The sequence below is a fragment of the Triturus cristatus genome, chromosome 2_1 (assembly GCF_964204655.1).
Source record: "Triturus cristatus chromosome 2_1, aTriCri1.1, whole genome shotgun sequence".
NCBI classification, from domain to species: domain Eukaryota; kingdom Metazoa; phylum Chordata; class Amphibia; order Caudata; family Salamandridae; genus Triturus; species Triturus cristatus.
The window spans coordinates 172526626-172546983 of NC_140581.1; the positions used below are offsets into that span (position 1 = coordinate 172526626).

At 46.5% G+C, this 20358-nt stretch overlaps 1 protein-coding gene across 1 annotated transcript in view; it reads left to right on the forward strand.

Annotated features, from left to right (window-relative positions):
• Nucleotides 1–20358, forward strand: part of HAUS1 (HAUS augmin like complex subunit 1) — a 284053-nt gene that overhangs the window by 183259 nt on the left and 80436 nt on the right. Inside the window, exon 7 of the mRNA XM_085640696.1 lies at nucleotides 6524–6595. Coding sequence (XP_085496822.1) covers nucleotides 6524–6595 — 72 coding nt within the window. The remainder of the gene's footprint in view (nucleotides 1–6523; nucleotides 6596–20358) is intronic.

The following is a 20358-nucleotide window of genomic DNA, read 5'->3' on the forward strand; positions in this document are numbered from 1 at the left end:
CGTCCTCCTACCTTGTTTGCTGTTTTCTTACAGGGAGGTACCACAGAAGGGAGTGGGCTTCAGCCCCTTCGAGCTGTTGTACGGACACCCTGTGCGCGGACCTCTCAGCCTGGTGAAGGATGGATGGGAAAAGACTCCCAGAAAACTTCCCCCAGATGTGGTGAGCTACATGCTGGCCTTTCGTAGCCAAATGGCTAGGTTGTGGAAGCAAGCTTCTGAAAACCTAGAAGCCTGCCAGACGGTCATGAAGGAATGGTATGACCGAAATGCTCACCCGGTGGAGCTGGAGCCTGGCCAGAAGGTGTGGGTGATGGAACCTGGAGAGCTTAGCGCCCTCCAGGATCGCTGGTCAGGCCCCTTTGAGGTGGTTGAGAAGAAGGGCAAAGTCACCTACGTGGTGGATCTTAAGACCCCCAGGCAGCCCCATCGGGTGCTCCATGTCAACCGCCTCAAGCCTCACCAAGAGAGACCCGAGGTCACTTTAATGATGGTGACTGATGGGTCAGAGGAAGAGGAAAGTGAACCTCTTCCTGATCTTTTTGCGTCCCAAGAGAAGGATGGGTCGGTGGAGGGAGTAATCCTCTCACCATCCCTAACTCCTGAACAACGGAAGGACTGCCGCCAAGTTCTGGAGCAGTTTGCTTCCTTGTTCTCGCTTATCCCGGGACGGACTCATCTGTGTACCCATGATGTGGACACAGGGGACAGCCCACCTGTGAAGTCCAAGTCCTACCGACTGTCTGATAAGGTGAAGGCTAGCATCCATGGAGAAGTTACCAAGATGCTAGAGCTGGGAGTGATTGAGCCTTCAAGTAGTCCCTGGTCCAGTCCGGTGGTACTGGTACCCAAAGCTGCCCCGCCGGGCACTACCCCAGAACTCCGGTTATGTGTGGATTACAGGGGACTGAATTCTGTGACAAAGACAGATGCTCATCCCATCCCGAGGGCGGATGAGCTTAATGACCGGTTGGGAGCTGCCCAATACCTCCGTTCCTTTGACCTTACATCTGGGTACTGGCAGATTTCCCTGACAGATGGAGCCTAGGAAAGGTCAGCCTTCTCCACACCTGAGGGTCACTACCAGTTCTGTGTGATGCCCTTTGGGCTCAAGAACGCCCCTGCCACGTTCCAGCGGTTGGTGAACCAGGTCCTCTCTGGGATGGAGGCCTTTTCGGTTGTGTACCTGGATGACATCGCTGTCTTCAGCCGCAGCTGGGAGGATCATTTGTGTCACCTTCAGGCTGTCCTTCAGGCTATGCAGCAGGCGGGTCTGACGATCAAGGCCAGTAAGTGCCAGATCGGGCAGGGGTCGGTAGTGTACCTCGGTCACTTGGTGGGTCGGGGCAAGGTGCAACCCCTCCAGGCCAAGATTGAAACAATCATGGCCTGGGAACCCCCCAAGACTCAGACAGAGGTCCGAGCCTTCTTGGGCCTCACTGGCTACTACCGACGCTTCGTCAAGGGATACGGTACTATCGTGGCCCCCTTGACTGAGCTCACTTCTAAAAAACACCCTCGACGAGTAATCTGGACCGAGGGATGTCAACAGGCTTTTGACACCTTGAAAAAGGCAATGTGTGCGGCACCTGTTCTCAGGGCCCCTGACTTCGCCAAGGAGTTCATCGTCCAAACAGATGCGTCGGAGCATGGTATCGGGGCAGTGCTGTCGCAACTTAATGACGAGGGTCTAGACCAACCGGTGGTTTTCCTGTCTAGGAGACTACTCCCCCGGGAACAGAGGTGGAGTGCAATTGAAAGGGAGGCTTTTGCGGTGGTGTGGGCTCTGAAGAAGCTGCGGCCATACCTGTTTGGCTCGCACTTCCTGGTTCAGACCGACCACCGGCCCCTCAGGTGGCTGATGCAAATGAGGGGCGAGAATCCCAAGCTATTGAGGTGGTCCATTTCCCTACAGGGGATGGACTTTAGGGTGGAACATCGCCCAGGAGTGGACCACGCCAATGCTGACGGTCTATCCAGGTATTTCCGCCTTAGTGAAGAGGACTCCCAAGGGGTTGGGTAGCTCTCCCCACTTTCAGCTGGGGGGGGACGCGTGTTAGACCTTTCAGCCCTTTGGAAGTTCCCTCCTCATTTTATTATTTTTGTCCTTTCCCCCTTCTCATTTTTTCTGTCTACTACCAACTTTTTGGGTGCTGATGTAGAGGTTCTGGGCGCTTCACCTTCACTACCTGAGGGAGAGGCGCAAGGTGCTCCACTGAGGAAACTAGATAAGGAAGGTGAGATTCACAAAATGGTGGCTCCAACTGTCACCTCAGCACCTGGACCATGACTGCCATGAGAGCTTCCGGAACCTTCTGGGCCCCTCTGGCAAGTCAGGCCCAAGGTGATAAATAGAGGTGACACGAGGGCGGCCATTTTAGAGTAGAGCTGAGCGGCCGGTTAGCCAGGAGTAAGGCACCTGAGTGGGGAGGTGGCTGCACTGGTCAGGGATTGACAGGTCTTGGGGTCTGCACGGATTCCCCTCGCCAGTGACATCACCCCCAACCTGATGACCAGTCCCTGAGTGCCGCCAGTGACTTGAGACCCTCGTATTTGGTGAGGCCTTGAGGAGGAGTGTACCCCTGACCTCGGGGTTCTGAGAGAGGGCCATTGCTGGGGGCTAGCGACTGACAGCTCCGTTGTCGCCTGGGATTGTCACCGTTACCGTTACTGGGAAAGATGTGTGTGCCCATGCCCTGAGTGTCCTGTCAGTTTCCGCCCTGGTGCGTGAGAGGATCGGCACCGTGTTACTACCATCTCCCCTCCCTCCCCAAGTGCTGCCTTCAACCCCTGGCTGTCCCCCCTATTGCCCGGACAAGAGATTACCTGCTGGACTTCGGTCGTAGCTGCCGACAGCGAGTGGCCTAAGGAGAGGGATCGGCCCCGGGCATGTGGCGGCAGTAGAGCATCGCGACAGTGGTGCGGTGGAAACCCTCTGGCAGGAAGTGCAGGCGGGGCAGCCATGAAGCCGCTGCCCGAGTCACATGTATAGGGGCCGGAGCGCCGCCCGCTGATTGTGCAAGAGCGGAGGCCGCGCCTCCACCAGACGCGCTGTTCCGGGTCTGGAGCCGCAGGAGTGGTGGGCTGGCCGACTACGTAGCCTCCCAGTCAGGTGACCGGAGGCGAGGAGGAGGTTCTGCCTCAGAGGAGGGGGAGTGCCCTCCGACGACGAAGGACGAAGGTTCCCGTCAAATTAGGAAAGAGCCTGGGGAGAGGAAACCCTGGTGGGAGGTGGCCCCGTGGAGGTGAATTTTGCATTCCAATTGCTGTAAGAGGATTTCCCCTCTGATTTCCCCCCCCCCCCCCCCCCCCCCCCTTACGACACCAACGAGGGAGAACATCGCGCAACCTTGCGAGCTGCCAGCGAAGGACATCGGATGGACAGTAAGCAGGGGAATACAGCGTGGGAGAGGGGAGAGTACCTGCGCGCTGGGGAACTTTGCCAAGGCTTTAAGAAGGGGAAGACCATCAACGCCTGTTATAATTATTGGCAGTATAGCGCCCCATCTGCGTGACTAGAGTGAGGGGAAAGGTAGGGCAAGCTCCAGTCACAGAAAGCGCTGAGGTTTCGAGTGTCACGGGGGTGGTGTAGATTCAGTGTACAAACTCCCTAATAGCTACCTGGAGGGAAGTAATCCCTGGATTGTCAACGGTACTACCCATGTCCCGATAAGTGGTATATATCCAGGGCAGCCAGTTAACCCTCCCTTTTAGTTTACGGATTACCCTGAGTGTAAAAAGGGGAGTGGTTACCGAGCAGGGTTACAAGGGGGTTAGGCGTCCTTCCAGAGTCCAGGTGCTATGCATAGCCCACATGGAGAGTGTTAGTGATGAGCTAAGTTTGAAGTAATATTTCATGTCGAATGTTGTCAAGTAATACTTGGAAATGCTATTCTGAAATGTAACAGTGTGTTAAGTTTTAAAAACATTGGATGAAAAGTTTATCTTGTACTGTAAGGTCCGGTTTTACCTCAAGATATAGAGGAACGTTCAAATGAAAATGAAATGAAATTGTTCAGGTTGTAATGTCAAATTGAAAACCCAGTTTTGATAAGAAAGAAATGAGATAAAGTCTTATAGTAAACCTTCCATTTAATCTGTGTAGTGTCCTTTTTGAATGGTGCTGCGCTTGATTGCGAGCTGGGTAGGATGCAAGCATGAGAGGCCAAGTGGAGATGAAAGCCTGTTGACCTGAGCCAAGCTACCCCTAGGACGTAGGTCCAACACTTGCCGATGCAGTAACCAACCATGGTACTGTCAAGACACACACCATGTGTCAATGATCCCATAGTTAAGACCAAAAGCAGCAGGATAGTGGACCACCCTGTTTTGCCCCAGGTAATCTTCGCACTCCATCTTCTCATGCTTTTCCTATCTGAACCCTGAAAGTAGACATAACCCACAATGTATTAGCATTTTGTGCACTATAGCCCTTTCACGCATTCATTGATTTGACAGTGTACCCTTGGTCTTGTCAAGTGAATGTTATTAAAAAGACTAGACCTACCAATTTATCTTGGGCTCCGTTAAGTGTTGCATTACCAGTTAAATGATTCACACTTTGGTAGTGTTGTCATTGAGAAGTATTTGAAGAGCTATATACGTTGCTTTCACAGATTATCATCTGTTTGTATCCTTGCCACTATTTATTATTTCACTTTGGATAAGGGTGTCAGATGTCCGTGGCCCATTGGTATTCTGTGCTCTCGGTTGAGCGTGATTGGGTCTGCCCCCAGCTAATCAAGCACAATGCTGAAGATATCCCACATGAGGAGGTCTTTGCACTAACAGATCACCATTAACTTCTGCAACTTGGGGATTTGGCTTATGCCCTCTGATTCCGATTCAAATATTGTTGCATGTCAGTCTGTTTTCAAAACCATCTAGGAGGATGATATGGAGCTGCTTTATCAGACTTCTTTTTATAGGTGACTTTTATAGGTACACCAGAAAAGTAGGAACATTATTTGTGCCAAAGTCTTTCAAAGTGCAGAATGTCGCTTGGATAGCCTGGATGTAAGTCGCAGATGTGGAGGTGTAGCGGATGGCTTCCCCAGGTGTGAGGTAATGAAAGCATCTAGTGGAAAGAACAGTGCAACAAATGTGTTGCAGATTTCATAGATTACTTGGCTCTAATAGGAGAGAAACAGAATTGCTTGGAATCGGATTGCTATCCAAAATCAAAGCCTACCTTATTGATATTTTAATTTTTTTTCTTATGAAGGATTGTATAAGTGTGCATTATATTGCGAACAAACTTGAAATGAAAAGGAAGGGCCTAATTCAGAAAATGGCCAAGTAAGAACACCTGAAATATGCTCCTAAAAGAGTTACTTCCAGGGTTTTAGCAGATTTCATACTTACCAGTGATAACAGCAATTCAGTGGGAAATCTGGCAGCCATGGATTTTCAGAAAATCTGACAGTCCTATATTTCCTGGGTTTTTGCAATACGTGAAATTCACTTCAGCTTGGTGGGAATTCTGCATTAGTAAATAAAGCACAAATGCGCATTATTGTTTGTAACCTTTCCCTTTTTTTTTGCCTAGGAAAAATATTCTTCCACGCTGGGACATTCATTATATTGCACCAGAAACAAAAATGAGGATATTCTTTCCTAAGTCCCACTCTAGTAAAGCACTAACTCATACCTTTGACTTTACATATATTTCCAGAGTGGGACACTGCTTGCAAACACTTATTTGAATAGCCACAAACCTACACGTTTTTGCCCTTCTTTCTGTGTGCTCTATCCACCAAAACCTGCTGATAACTAAACTCTGCTAGCCATACTGGGTGAATTTCTGTATTCCGAAGTGAACACACAATGGGATCTCACGGGGTTCTAACCCTCAGTGACTTTAGGGTATGAGGCACAAGCAGACATGGCACACACAAGTACCTTCTTAAGACTCCTGATATGTCTAGCAAGCAAGCATTCTGCCTGGTATTCCCTTTGTTGAACCTCCACACAGCTAGGCAGGGTCATGGCACCCCCAAATGTGACTTGAGGACTACGTGTGGCATCATGGTCACTGAATGTTTTCATGTGTCTGTGCTTAATGTCACGGCTTCATTGAGCTGGAGGTAACCTTCTGCCTGTGTTTCCAGTCCACCTAACTAGCAGGCCAGTGCCAATCAAAATCAGTGCATCCCTTTTTAGATATATAAATATTTGTTTTAGGTGTTAAGTATACATTGGAACACATATTCACATTATGAATGACAATAGTCAATTTAGAGCCACTGTTTACCTGTGTACCATTTTGTTTAGACCTTTGACCTCCTGTAGCTTTATATGACAATGTGGCTTTTTGATTGCAATCCTAAGCTGGAAAACATAATTCATGTTGAGTAAGGATAATCATTAAATGTAGCTGAAGCCAACATTTATCCTGATCTTAGTTTTCTGCTAGCAGTTTCAGGTGTGCACCGGTCTTGCAATCTACCTTTAGCAATAAGTATTTCTTCGACATTCCTTTCTTACCAGGTGCACGGTGTGTAAACTTTCTAATTTTCATTCATAGAAACTGAGTAAATTGCAAGCTCAATCTGTGCCTATGAGGAAGAAACTGGAATCCTACCTGGACCTGTCTCCGGTAAATATTTATTTTGTACTTATGTTGCAAATGTGCTGCATATCCTGTTGGGCTAAACTTAAACACTCTTTCAGAAACTGCCTCCATGTCCTCCCTCCAATTAGTTATCAGGCTGCTGTTGATTTGTGAGGAGCATTGGAAGTGGGACCACCAAGACCAATAGTACATCATCACTGGTTATGACACAATAGAATTCCAAATATTTAGCAAAATCTGCAGCTTATTAGTCGCTCAACAGTCTTGCTAAAGCACAATGAGCTTGCATGCAGCAGCCACATGCAGCTGGTTTAACGCGATACTATAGGTTCATCCATAGTGAAGAAAGTGAAAAAGACACATTAATAAGGAGGAAAAGAAACCAACTGAATTGAATATATTCATGAAACAAATAGTTAAACAAGTAAGCTATGGTGCTAGTTCAAGTGATTAAAACCACTGAAAGCCCCAGTCATGGTTTATTGTGCACACAACACACACCATAACTAACATCAGCCACCATGTTTTAGTTTACTAACAAGTGCTCTTTTGATGTGCTGTAGTCAAATCAGTAGGTTTGAGCATGGCGAGCAACATTATAGTGTGTTATGTGCACCTTGAATCATAACTGGTGAATTTCAGCACTTTTATGTGTTTGAACCAGAGCCATAACTCACTTTTTTACTAGTTTTTGTTTTTTAGTGAATTTATTTAGTTTAACAATGTGCTTATTTTTTAACACGTGCATAGCGGGGGTTAAGCACAGGCATTGCACCCAGCCCCGTGCCAGCAGCGAGCCTCCTACCATTAGCCAGCCACTGCTGTGCACAGCCTTTCGTGTGCAGTGTGGGTTTTGTTTAGGGCTTGGCTGCAGGCCAGGCCCGCCCTGCACCCTTTCATTAGCTAACCCCTGCATTGCTCTACCTTCGGCTGTGCACTGTGGTGCTTGAGTGCAGTGCCTGGGCTGCGACCAGCCCGGTGTCCAACTCCCTGGCAGCAAAGAACTCCTGCTGCGTATAGTCAGTGGCTGTTCACAGCAAGGTTGGTTGATGGCAGGAGGTAGGACACAGGGCCTCCCTTCTCCCTTACCACCAAACCCGGAGAAGTTAGTTATTGACCTGCTGGAACAACCATATGAACCTGTGACAGTTCATGCTCCTTGTCTCTGGTGCCACACCAGCCTGGGGTGCAACATGAAGTGCAACTGGAACTTAAGGATTTACAAGATGAGCAACAAAAGGCACTGAAAGCTAAATCATCTTCTCCCCATCACATAATTGTGCTGTCTCTTGCCACAGAAATCCAATACTTTCAATTGGAGTAGTTTAATTTGCCATATTTAAGAACATGGCTAAAAAGTGCCTGTTAGACCTGTCAGCCCTTTGGGTGGTCCCTCCTCATTATTATTTATTTTGTCCCACTTCTGCCTCAAACCCTGTTATAATTTTTTCTTTTTGGGAACCACCAGACTTTTTAGTGTTGATGCAGGGTCAGGGAGCCATTTTCCCTACCCCTGGAACTTCTGTCTGAGGGCCTGAGACACAAAATGGTGGCCACCCATTGTCACCTGTGACATCACCAGAACCTCCTGGAACATTCTAGAACCCTGTGACAGTGGGAGGCAGTTTAGAATGTTGGGAGGCCATCTCAGGGTGGCAGTTGGCAACTGACTGGAGAAGAGAGAGGACAGATATAGAAGGAGGTCGGAGTAAGGCAGCGGGGTGGAAACCAGTGCTTGGAGTGGGGTCCAGAAACCCACCCTTGATGCTAGTCCCTACTGACCAAGCCCAGCCTAAAGCCCTGTGTGGGACCAAGACCAGAAGAACCATCTTAAGGAACTGAACATTTGAAACAGGCCTTAAAGAGGAAGAACAGCAAGTTCCTGACCTGTTCAGTGGTGTCCTCTTGGAGTCCTGACGTCGAGAAGCCTGGAGACCTGGGGCCTGAGGTAGAGAAGCGGCGCTGATGGAAAGCAGACGTCGTACCCGGAGCCGCCAGAGGTCGAGGTGAGGACGCCGACGGAGGTCGAGGAGAGGCGCCGGAGGTAGAGTGGAGATTCACCCGAGGTCGAGTGGAGATTCACCCGAGGTCGAGGTGAGGGCGCCGACGGAGGTCGAGGAGAGGCACCGTAGGTCGAGTGGAGATTCACCCGAGGTCGAGGTGAGGGCGCCGACTGAGGTCGAGGAGAGGCGCCGGAGGTCGAGTGGAGATTCACCCGAGGTCAAGGTGAGGGCGCCGACAGAGGTCGAGGAGAGGCGCCGGAGGTCGAGTGGAGGTTCACCCGAGGTCGAGGTGAGGGCGCCGACGGAGGTCGTGAAGCGCGCCGGAGGTCGGGAGTGGAGATCGCACTCCGGAGACACCCGGAAGCGGGGAGGCCGTGTCCCTGCGACGCCGGAAGGCGACATCGAGTCGGGATCGTCCAGCGACATCGAGTCGGGATCGTCCAGCGACATCGAGTCGAGACCGCCCAGCGACATCGAGTCGAGACCGCCCAGCGACATCGAGTCGAGGCCGCCCAGCGACATCGAGTCGAGGCCGCCCAGCGACATCGAGTCGAGGCCGCCCAGCGACATCGAGTCGAGGCCGCCCAGCGACATCGAGTCGAGGCCGCCCAGCGACATCGAGTCGAGGCCGCCCAGCGACATCGAGTCGAGGCCGCCCAGCGACATCGAGACGAGGCCGCCCAGCGACATCGAGCCGGAGCCGCCTCATGACATCGACCCGGCGCCGAGCGGAGCCAATCATCGTGAAAAGGGCAGTAAGTGGTAGAGGGGGCATCTGAGGCCCCGTGGAGCCCTAAAAGACCATTCTAGGGCCACAAGCTGTGTATGGGCAAAGTAAGACCAAGTTACCTCATGAAAGTGATCTGATCTATACTGTCATTGATTGCTTTTCCTTATTTATTGAAGGTGCTTTATTTATTGTCTTCCACTAATTTATTCCTGCACTGTATTTGTCTGACTGTATTTATTTGCAGTCTGTATTTATTGCACAACTATTTATTCTCTGCTTAATGAGGATCTGAACCTATTTTATTGAAATTCCAAAGTAGCATTGTTTATTTGACCTGCTCCTTTAAAGGAAAATCCTATTGTACTGTATTTATGTTATGAAACCTGCAACTAAGAGAAAATAAGATAAAGACATATATATTTTCATCTTGTCTTCCATAATTTTTACGGTGTAGTGTTGTTTTTGGAACGGATGAACGCATGGTTATTGTGAGGGTGTGACATACGCTTAACACGGTGCCTGACCCCCAACCGCTCGAGCCAAGCTACCACTGTGCTGGGAACCTGGTGACTGCTAACCCGGTTGCCCGGTTTCCAACAGTGCCCCATACAGAACTCCATTATTGAAGCTGGTGTTTTGTAGGAAGTCCAAACTTCAACAGGACTCCACCTACCCCTATCCTCAACCTTTCCTAAATATGATTTCAACCACCTACCATGCATAATAATTGTCACATTCTTATTGAAAACTATAATAACAGAGTAATCTTATCTGAGAACTACTGGAAGATTTCAAATGTGAACATTCTCTTAATTACTGAAACCTTTCCTGACATAGAGGCAAGTGCTGTATGAAAGGAAACCATTCCTTATGGATATGCAACCACAACACAATACCTGATGGATGTGCATCCCCAACACTAATACCTGATGGATGTGAAACCCATTTAAAAAACTGGCCTCCTGTGAAGAGAGGCTGAAGACCAGCAATGTTCCACATAAAGGCCCTGCCTACATTTGACATCAAGGATTTTAACTTCTCAAATGCGAATCACTGCATTTTCAGTGCTTCTCGTCTGCAACGCTCTCCTATTATTATTCTGAATCATTTATCAACCTCTCACATTCAGCACTGCTTTCGCAAATGTCTGTCTAGACTTAGGACAGCTATTACTTAGGATTACAAAAAGCAGTGTATTCTCGGGGACCTCAACATCTGGTTTGACAAGCCTTATCTCCAGCATGAAAGCACACTGCTTCCACCAATTGATCACTAGTCCAAACCACTTGGTTGCCCTTAACTCAATGGGGAAGCCTAAGTTGGTCTCTGTAAATAACTTTGTTGCCTGGCGCGATCATTGTCCCGAATCTCCATTGTGGTGCTGATTTGAGTTCATTGAAGGAATCTGTTAATCAACCCTGAGACCCAGACCACTTGTGTGCTTCCTGCTGTGGGCTGATTGAAGCCACCTATGGGTATCCAGCGTATTTCCAGCTCAGGCCATTCCCGGCCACCTTATTCCTGAGGCTTGTCACCAGGGACCCCTCCTTAAGCAATTGCATTAGATTTCATAATTTCTCTCAGGCTTGTATCCCAGAGTCCTTATGATTATGATCCCACCATTTTTATTGGGATCGAAACGCTGTTGACTTTAAAAACACAGACCATATATAATTGTTGAGAATTTGTTGTAAAGTGACATGCTGTTTTTGTGTTTGGTGATACACTTGTTGATCATGGTTTATCGCTTAAGTGTTTCAACTCTACAGAGAGCACCGAGCCTGTTTATTTTGCACCAATATTCCCTGTGCCGCTATGTGTCTTCAAATTGTTCTTCATAAACTCCTCTGACTAAATTTTATTCACCATTTGGTTCTGTGCATCTAAAGTATTGTTACTAGGGACCAGTGTGTTCTTTGTTATAGTTATTATCCCAGGTCCCCAGTTATCCTTGGGTCTTGTCTGTTTTAATATTATTACTGAAACACTGGCACTGACACCATTGGCTGGGACAGTGGCACCATGATATCTTCTACAACAGTCATTTTGAATTATTTCTGCGCTGATGGACCCCTCATACCCAATTTGTTTTGTATATCTGTTGAGCCAGGAGTTCCAGAAAGACAGAGAGTAACACCTTTTCAGACGCCTGGGCCCATATCACTGATAGGTTGCCCTGGTCAGTACATACTTTCTTAATGTGCTGTCCTAAGCGCTGCCCCAGACTTGTGCCTGCCCTGGGGGCACATTAGTGAAAAGCCGAACGACTGTTTGAAATTGCCAGTCCGTCTTTCAGCATGATGGAGGCAATTCTACCTTTATTTGAAAAGCGGGCAGTGATTCCCCCGTAGTTCAGTGCATTGACCTACCTGTAGGGGAGGCCTAGGGTACCCAGGGGAACCCCATTTCCTTTCTTTTAAGGGGTGACCTCAGATTACACACTGTGTCCCACCTGAATGTGACACATTACCCATGCACCTTCTGACATTTCCTTTGCCTGTAAGCCTGCATGTGTATTATACGTAGGCTGTGGGGTTTTAGGTTTAAACCTATAATAACTGATAAAACCCCACTGAAAGAGTAATAGCCCTCACCAGTGAAAACATATAAACGCTGAAAAATCACCTGCTCAACCACAAACTGCCATTCAAAGAAAGGAAAAGGAGTGTGAAAGTCATTTTTTTTCTTCCTGAAGCGGCCAATACAATATAACTTTGTTAGACAAGCTAGCAGTAAGAAAGACTGGGCTAACATTATTCTGCTTGAATTTTGTTGTTTACGGATTACACTAAAATATTGTTTCTTTTTCCTCTTGCTTTTTTCAGTTTTGTGGTCTTTGGTCTAAAGATGCAGGGTTTAGAAGCATGTTTTAGGTCTCGTTTAATTATTTTATAAACTGTAGAGAATCAGGAAACATCAAAATCATTTTTGATATTTTGGCTGCGTTTGATTCTTTCACTGATGGGTAAAAGGGCTGGTTTCATAAAAATCTTTTCTAATATGTGTCATCACATTTACCCACAGAGAATGGGTAAAAACCCTTAATACATCAGCCACACCAGTTTCTAGCGGGTCAGTATTGATAGTAGGTGAATTGGCAACACCTCAGGCTTTAAACATTTAATGCATGGTATAGTGACAAGTATATGTATAAAGAGTGCTATCACCAAGCATCTGGGATAGTGGTGAAAACATGGCACCAGACTTTTAGAAAACATAAAATGCAGTGTGACTTGGAATGCTCTGCAAAAAAAGGTTCTTTCCAAGTTCAACAAAGATTGGAGTGATATTGTTTGTATTTGCAGTTATTCAGCTACGTATATGAAAAAGTTATGTGATGACCTGTCAAAATTGATACCCGAGCTGAAGTGATTCCCGGTAGGAGGTCCTTGCCACTTGTTAGATGGTATGCTGAAAGGATCTTTACAATCTTCAGAGTGATTGAGGGATGCTATTGACTTTTTAGTCCATGCTGGTGCACTGTTTTCTTATGCACAGGAACTAAAACGCAAATATTTATAATTGTGTGCTTTGTGTGGCCGCAAAAAAATAGTCATCCCAACTGTGTCTCTTAGCTGATGGTTCTCGGTCCAAGGGGCTATGAATGCTATCTTATCCATGTGGCAACCCTTTACAGAATTTAAGAGTGATGATGCCAAAGGCAAGAAATGTGAGGATCTTTGGTCATTTTTGACCGCTTCAATAACTCTGAGGGCATAAGCGCCCAGCTCAATGCAAATGTTGCAGAACCTGCCCTGAGAATCGCAATCGTCAAGTGCACCAGTATTGGCATGGAAAGCTATGTCAGTGGCCAGAGTTAACAAATTGTGTACTGGCTGTTTTGGCATTGCCCGTCTCAAGTGCCAATGTTGAGAGGGCTTTTTCACAGGAGTTTACATGGGAAGGAAAGAGCGAGCGCCCATGACCAAAGACTCACTGAAGAAGTATTGTATGGTGTACTACAATAAGTTTAATTTGCAAAAATTTATTTGGACTTCATACACTATACATACACTGTCTATATACCATTTTCTATCAGCAGGAATAATAAAAGCAAAACGTACCATAAACACCGGAAAAACACTTTTCCTTTTGTTTTTAGTGGCGCGAAAATGTGTAACCACTGATAACTGTTTTTTAAGTTATTGAAATCACTTCAAAACACTGAAAAAACCCCACCAGAATTTACTAAAAATGGGAACTGAAAACAGGAAAGCCTAATTATATGAAACAGGCACAGAAGTATAGTGTTTCCTCATCAGCATGGGGCCCTTTGAGATCACGCTGGCGCACATTTAGCATGCGTCTGCAGCTCGTTTTGCAAAACCAAAGTGTCACGAGGTGCAAAAAGCAAGTGCACAGGTCTGTTGCCTCCCTGGAAAACTTTGGATAATATATCCAATTCACTCAATCAAGAGTCTTTTCGGCATCCAGGGATAAGTACATGGCCTCCCCTTTACTTATGGTTTGCTATCTAAAACAATTGCTGCACCTACTTCATGTTGTCTCGTATCTAATGCTGCCTATTTAAGCCTGCCTGACCAATCCCAGTGGGACCTTACTTAGCCTATTAGCCAGCACCTTCCTAAACAGCTTTGCTTCCAAGTTCAGTTCTGAATTAGGCTTATAGGTGCCAGTCCCTTTGGTCCTTCTTTGATTTGGGAATTACAGGGATAGTCTTTTCTGTCATTGTCTGCATAATAATTACTCCCTGTGCCTCAAAGTCCTTCTTAACTGCTGTGAGAGCTCACTATGATTGATCTTCTCCGTGAAGTGCTGTTCTGGGAGAAAGAGGTGTTTGAACCTTGTATTGCAATAAGCACTTCCTCTTTTGTGATCAGGATCAGCCAGGATCTCTTTCCTTCCCTGATCCAGCTTGGAAATGTCACTCCTCAGAGAATCTCTGCATTTCCCAGGCAACACTTCCTCTCATATAAATGCTAGTAATTTAGGTGAAATTGCCGTAGCATCTCCTGGTCCTTGCAAAGATGGATGGCTTATTCATCCCTAATCTCGCGAGTAAAACCTCTTTGCTTGTTTCACCTTCAATCGACTTACCAGCTATCTTCTGTCCTTACACCTCTGCCTATAAAATGCCGCTACTTCTATTTGGATAAGGTATATTTCTTTTTGTCTAGTATGAACATTTTATCTGCTACTAGACTACAGACTTTCTAAGATTGGGTCAACTCATGCCTCAGACAGCTCACCTTGATGTTTATAGTGCTGTCCACATTATCTTCAGTTTGGATGCTTAGGTTTCTGTCTTTCTTAAGGGCATCGCAAACTATCACCATACTAATACCCTGTGTTGTATATCTCAAGGTAGAAATTGATGTGCGTCCTATTTGTTTTTAGCACCAGGACTTTTTCAGGGAGTCTTCCATCCTCTCACCTCCTACCTCTCTCCCTCAACCCACCTTGACAACTCTCCTGGGGCTTCTAGTCAGTGCTACGAATGAGCCGGTCATGGAACTACTACACCATGGGTCGTTCTCTTTCTAGCGAGCCTCATAAATAGTCATAAGCACTGAACAGTCCCACCCCCTCTCAGGATCCAGGATCACATTACAATATATATAAATGCGTTTGTACATATGTACAACTGCACAATACTGTTCTGTAGAAAAGAGTGCCACAATAATGAAAATGAGTATGTTTGTATCCTATCGAAGGCTAGCAAAAGACCAAATTTCATTTGATTTTCATATAAAAAAAAAGTAAGTCTAATAAAATAGTCACTAGTTACGTTAAGTAACTAAATCAAATCTTTCACAATCCTTTTTTTGTATTTAAAGGAAAGTCAATGAAGAGCAATGATAGCAGATAGGCTGCAATCTTCAATGCAAACAAAAAGTGGCACAGTGCCTTTAAGGGCCTCACTGGCTATTCCTCCTCTATACCACCATGCTCCACAGCCACAGGTATCAGGGCAGTTAATATTTCCTTCTACAGGTAACCGGATCGTTGGACACTAAGCTCTGCCTTTTTGTCTTCGTTTCATATTGGAAATCTTTTTTGATTCACCAATATCTTTTAAGACTAGAAGCACATTTAAATATTTGTCTGATAGAAAATGCTCCTTTTTAGGTCGAGCCTAGCGGCAACGCTCATGCGCTGCACGCTCTGCGAGGCATGCAGTAGCCGAGTATGCTGTGGAAGCCTCGCCTTCCCTCCGCCCATATTTTTCATTAGCTTGTGTCATTGTCCTTGGTAAAGCTCGCTTCCAATTGATAATGAGGCTTGTTAGTCCCTCCTTGTTACCGCCCTGTCGCCATTTGTTAACTCCCATGAGGACTGGACCTTTTACTGGTGACGTTACACGGTCTCCCTCATAAGTCTGTAAGCATTTTTTTATTATTTATTTGCAGCGCGGTCTGCTTTCACCTTAGCGGCGGCGCTTGTTTAATCTAACAAGCATTTGCAATGCAATAGGTCTCCTATTTACGCGAGTTTGAGCTATCGACATTGCAAATAATAATGCCTTTTTATTTTTGTTTTCAAAATATAATTAAAAAGCATTGTCATTTACAATGCCAATAGATTAAATTTGCGCACATGCGAGACCTATAGCGTTGCAAATGCTTGTGTTTTTTTAAGCAGCACGGCCGCCCCATAACACGGGCGCCTGCTTTCAATCACTTTAACCCGGCATTATCTCGTGTCTTTTTCAAACCCCCTCCCCCCAAGAAAAAAGGATTTAGAAATGATTAGCCAATTAAGTCATGTGAATTCCAGGTAGCACATAATCATGTGCTAATGGTCTGAAGTTGAAAACAGCATATCTGTGTTACATGTCATCTGCACTAAAGCCACCTGACGGGTTGTTTTCAAAAGCCTGTTTTATTAACACCACCACCAATACCTACCTCCACCACTACCACCACCACCAATACCTCCATCACTACCAATACCTCCATCACTACCAGTACCACCACTACCAGTACCACCACCTCTACCAGCACCACCACCACCACCACCACTGCCACCACCGCCACAACCAGTACCACCATCACCACCATACCCACCAGTACCACTACCAATTCCACCAATACTACCACCACCACTACAACCAGTACCACCACCACCAGTACCGTCACCAATACCACCGCCACTACAACAAGTACCACCACTACCAGCATCACCACCACCACCAGTACTGCCACCACAGTACTACCAGCACCAGTACCACCAATAACACCACCAATGCCACCAGTACCACCACCAGTAACACCACCAGTACCACTACCAATAACACCACTAGCAACACCAATACCACCACCACCATCAGTACCAATGCAACCAGTACCACCACTACCAGTACCACTACCAGTATCACCACCACTAATGCCGCCACCACCAATACCACTACCTCAGCGCCTCTCACTCACTAGTAATAGCAGGGGCACTGTATTAGGCCGGAGCTGCAGCCGAGACCATCCCTCTCTCCATGCGTGCCATAAAGCAGGGCCCTGCTACAGCTGCGCAGTGTTTATTAGGCCAGTGATAGCAATGACATTACGCAATGCCACACTGCACACTGAAATCACGGAGAGGGCAGGAAATAGCCCCCCCCCCCGCTCTTCCTCCTGAGCCGTGACAGTGTAATCCTAGTGCTTTGTTTGCATTTATAGCTCCACCACCACCAGTCCCACTCCCACCACCAGTACCACTCCCACCACCAGTACCACCACCACCACCAGTATCACCAATACAACCAGTACCACTACTACCAGTACCACTACCAGTTCCATCACCACCAGTACTACCACTACCGCCACCAATGCCACCACAACCAGCACCACCAGTACCACCATCACCACTACCAGTATCACCACCACCAGCACTACCATCACTAGTACCACCACCAACACCAGTACCACTACTACCACCAGTACCACCACCAGTAGTACCAGTACCCCCCCCACCAATACCCCCAGTACCACCACCAGTATCATCACCAATACCACCAGTAACACCACCAATATTCCTACCAATACCACTACCACCAGTACCACCACTACCAGAACCACCACCACTAATGCCTCCACCACCAATACCACCACCACCAATACCACCACCTCGGTGCCTCTCGCTCACTAGTAATAGCAGGGGCACTGTACGAGGCTGGAGCTGCAGCCGAAACCATCCCTCCCTCCCTCCCTCCATGTGTGCCATAAAGCAGGGCCCTGCTACAGCTGCAGTGGTTATTAGGCCAATGATAGCAATGACATTACACAATGCCACACTGCACACTCAAATCACGGAGAGGGCAGGAAATAGCCCCCTTCCGCTATTCCTCCTGAGCCGCGACCGTGTAAACACAGTGCAAAAGGTGCTGGAGCGCTTTGTTAGTATTTATAGCTTGGATCATATGTAACTCTCACTTTACACTTTGTGTCTGTGTAATTTACAACACTTACACATCTTATTCACTGCACTAGTATCACTACTTTGAAGACGTCGCAGGCCGGTCTCTTCCTCCGATTTACAATTTAACAAGTGGTCGAGAAGGCCCTTTATTGCAGGTCTCGCATTTGCAAGAGTTTAAGCTATTAGTATTGTAAATGACAATACCTTTTATTTAGGTTTTGAAACCCAAAACTTAAGTAATAGGCATTGTCGTTTACAATGCCAATAGCTCAAACTCGCGTGAATGCGGGACCTATTGCATTGCAAATGCTTGTTCTATTATCCTCCTCTTGATGCTCCATTTCCTTGCTTCCATTGTGCGTGATGCAAACCGCGCTAGGTCTCGCCTGGCTAATGCAGCGCATGCGCAGCTTTCGCCTTGTCGAGACTCTATTGTTGTCGGTTTCGTTCGGAAGGGAGACAAATCATGTGCGCGCACGGACAGTCGATGTGCTCGCACATGGCGTCTCCTCGCTGGCTTAATTCAATGCCGCACGCACGTGTGCATATCTCCTGTCCCTCCCTGTCTCCTGTTCGCTGTGCCTGCGCGGACAGGAGATGTGCACGCGGAGACAGCTTGTTGTGTGTTCTTGCTGTGAGCTGCTTGTCACTCACCATGACCTGCATATTAACAGCCTTCTGTCCAACAGATAGTCTGTGTACGAGCGCTGAGATCTGTTGTTGATAATGGCACATTTTCCTGAAAAGCTTTGCGACGCACCCCTTTGAAATGAGACCATGTGGTATTCATGGCACATAGAAACGGGCCTTCATTTTGGGCGCTTCCCAAATCAATTGAAAACGCTGGCTCCAGTTGGCACACTTGGAGATGTCGGTTGTTTGCCTCGAGACGTTTCAAGTCGCCAGACTGTTAAAAAGTTTGAAAATGAAACTCACTGCTTGTGTTCTATGTCGTTGCCTTGAATGTCCAGTCTAGGGCTCCAGTTAGAGGCTGTCGCTGTCAGGCCTTCAAGCAGGGTGAGATGACTTTCATTCGAATGATCTGGAAGATGCGGTTTTACAGACAGGCTGTGTGAGATTGGAAGTGCAAACACACCGCGTATGTCTCTGGATTTTGCTAGAGTTTTTCTTCCATTCGTTGCTGGTTATAACTAAAGCCTCTTCACGGTGGCGCATATTTGGGATGGCTTGCATCGCTCTGAAATGGCAGGAATACCTCACCACCCACTGCCGAATGCATTCATAAAGTGGAGCGAACGTTTCACAGTTTGACGCCAGCAAACTGTGCGCTCTCTCTTCAAATAAGGAGTGCACGAGACGCTTAAATATATCCATATAAACATATTCCGGAATATTTACAGCAACAGATTGCAGACAGCTAGTTTGTATCGAGTGTGTACCACATGCAATTATGTTACAGCTGTGTCTGAAAGAAAACATTATCAGCGAGAGATCAGCTGTGCTTTTGCCACTTCATGATTTTCATTAAAAAAATGCTTTTCAAGTAGAAGTGTAATTGATTCAAGGAAAATCACACGTTGGTTTATAGACAAACACAGCAACATTTATGTGAAATGACTGCTCCATGTTTTGCACTGCTGCATAGAATGTTTGCTAAATTCTTTATCACAGAAATAATAACAGTGGTGCAGACCCCGGACGGTCATGGTTTTCCGAGTACTGTCCTGGTGTCCCGACGCTTTTCTTAATTTTGAGCGTATGTCCCGGTTTTGGTACAAGGTGAAGTCAATCTGTAAAGGAGAAGTGAAAGGTGTGCGCTCGTTAAGTAATTTGTCTGTTTCAGGCAGCCAGGAGGATACGGGCTGAATGTATGCTGCAGCAGATGGTAGACAGTGGGGCCAAGGGCAGGGGGGCTCAGGGCAAAGGTGATGCCATTGCTAAGGTTATGTAAGCATAGCTTGTACATGTGTGGCTATATTATGTACGCCTCCCCCAAGCATACAAGCATTTGCAAGCAATAGGTCTTGCATTTGCGAGATTTTAGCTTTTTACATTGTAAATGACCATGCTTTTTATTTATGTGTTTAAAAAAACCTGCAATAATAAAAGGCATTGTCATTTAAAACACCAATAGGTCAAAGTTACGAAAATGCGAGACCTATTGCATTGCAAATGCTTGTTTTATCTTGCGAGATTATTGATGTTCCCTGTGCTTGCCGTCTCATAAACACAAAATCTGACGCAACAGGAGATTGGAAAAGCCTTAAACGTTGGCTCTTCATTAGTCTCAACCCTGAACACCACTTTTCCCTACCTACCCAGCTATGGAACCTGATTAGGAAGGGTGTCCAGTGCTCCATTAGCGGACATAATAGCTGACTGCCATTACAGTTGTAAGACTTACCTTTTGTATTGAGTTATAGCTAATGTCTTGGGGAGGGTTCTATAATAATATAGAGGAAGTGACATAAGTTAAGAGTGGAAAGAGAAGAATTATCAAAAGATTTTCTTTTATTTAACATTATTATTGTTGAGAGTGGTGTTGGTCTTTGGGGGGGGGGGCTACCTCAAAGAGTGATCACCTAAGACTGGCATGGGCATAATGATGATTAAAGATAATGGTTATCTTAAGTATAGGTATAACACATTGATCTGATTTCATTTTTTAATAAAAGTTTTAAACAAATATATTTTTATTTGAATAGGGTTTTGTTTACATA